Below are 1,621 nucleotides of genomic sequence, written 5' to 3'. Positions count from 1 at the left end.
CCCTCAAATGGTCGCTGCATGAGGTCATGAGTATGAACATTCTCATATGAAGAAATGAATCTGTTTATTGTGATTCAATTGTTCCCTTTTTAATGAGACAGTGAGAACAATTTGTTGTTACACTATTGCTGTATTTGAATCGTCTCTAAATCTTATTTGTGTGAAAGATTTCTTAATTAAATAGTATTCCCCTTTCTTATGTCTTTAAAGTATCTTTGTGCCTCCTTGCCCCCTGCCCTGTAACACCCCCTCACTTCTTACCGGAAGAAAAACCTCCACAGGGTCCAGGTGAAGATGAGGAGGATCCCCAGGAACCAGCACTGCGTGATGAAGAAGGGGATGGGCAGCATGATGGTGTTGGGGTCGTATTTGACCACGATGAGGAACTCCGTCACTGTGATGGCCGCCACCAGCCACGCCTGCTGCCCCAGCTTCCTATGGAACTTGCTGTGGGGACAAAACAGACTGGTGTTTTGACTGTTTATAGGTAAGCTTGTGATATAAACCACACCAAATACACCTATGTGACCTGCTCCATCGACATCAGTCGCATTGACCCAAAGACACATTTTGAGTTGTATACACAAGAGGAGATTCCTAGCTTTCGAATGATATCAGGATTGTTGTTGTACTCCAAATAGTAAGCAAAATATGTCACATTATCAGAGATGGAGTACTCGAGTGCCGATTTTAGGGACTCGTGACTCGACCTCGCGCACTGATTGGCGCGGCTCGGACTCGTGAATTCTCGATTCAATAATACATGAAGACTTGTGACTCGGACTTGAATAAGTAATGCAGACCCTTTATGATTTGACTCTTGTCTTTCTATATGAGGGGTTGAGTTGAGCTACTTTCCATTAAACATATAGAAATGCAGAATAGCCCCTTGGTTGGGATGTATGTGATCAACCCATGAACATAATCAAACCCTTCAACTGCTACTCACGGGTCATCCATGAAGTCGTAGATCTCCCTCATGGCTACTCCTCCTACGTTGACGAAAAAGACGAGGCGGAGCAGCACCAGGTAGTGCTCCGGAGGCATCCACAGCACGAACTTCAGGTAGAAAGTGTTCAGCTCCGCCAGGAGGAACTGGGAGAGAGAGGAGAGAAAAGGAGGGGTCTTCATTTAGGATCACTGACAAGAGGATAATACAAGAGAAGCTCGTAGGACACCACGCATGCCCTGCGTGGATTATCTCTACATTTGTTGGTAGTGAGTGACTCATGTTCTGATATATTCAAAAACGTTTATGACTATGCCTGATGTTGGGGAATAATTTGCTTAGGTATTCAACCTTTGACACCGTTCATCATTTTCCTCTTCTCACTGTCTCCTTTCCCACGGCATAGGTCTACGGCCTTGGGTAATGCTGCTATCTCTCTTTAGGAGGGGCAGCTTGGGCGCATTGTTGTTAGAGCTTATGACCGAGCACAAGCTGACATGAGATAGTTTATTGTTCAGGGACGTCTAGAAGCCCTTCTTTTTAGGAACGTGTTAGGAACCCTGGTGCACATTCTTTTCTATGGACGACAGCTCTAGTTAGATTCAGGGTCCATATTTGTTTAGTCTTGCTGATTACATTTAGCTGACGCTTTTATCCAAAGCAACTTACAAT

General features: G+C 44.6%; 1 protein-coding gene across 1 annotated transcript; it reads right to left on the bottom strand.

Annotated features, from left to right (window-relative positions):
• Positions 1-261: 261 nt before the first annotated feature.
• LOC104968173 (phosphatidylserine synthase 2-like) lies at positions 262-1,131 on the bottom strand (the record flags this gene model as incomplete). The annotated part of the gene is made up of 2 exons (XM_010797747.1): positions 950-1,131; positions 262-447 (listed from the first exon to the last, which is right to left on the bottom strand). Coding segments are annotated over exons 1-2 (368 nt in total), but the record flags the coding sequence as incomplete, so codon positions are not given.
• Between the last annotated feature and the right edge of the window lie 490 nt (positions 1,132-1,621).

Source organism: Notothenia coriiceps, unplaced genomic scaffold (assembly GCF_000735185.1).
Source record: "Notothenia coriiceps isolate Sejong01 unplaced genomic scaffold, NC01 NC01_scaffold00002602, whole genome shotgun sequence".
NCBI lineage: Eukaryota > Metazoa > Chordata > Actinopteri > Perciformes > Nototheniidae > Notothenia > Notothenia coriiceps.
This window is presented reverse-complemented; position numbering and strand designations above follow the sequence as displayed.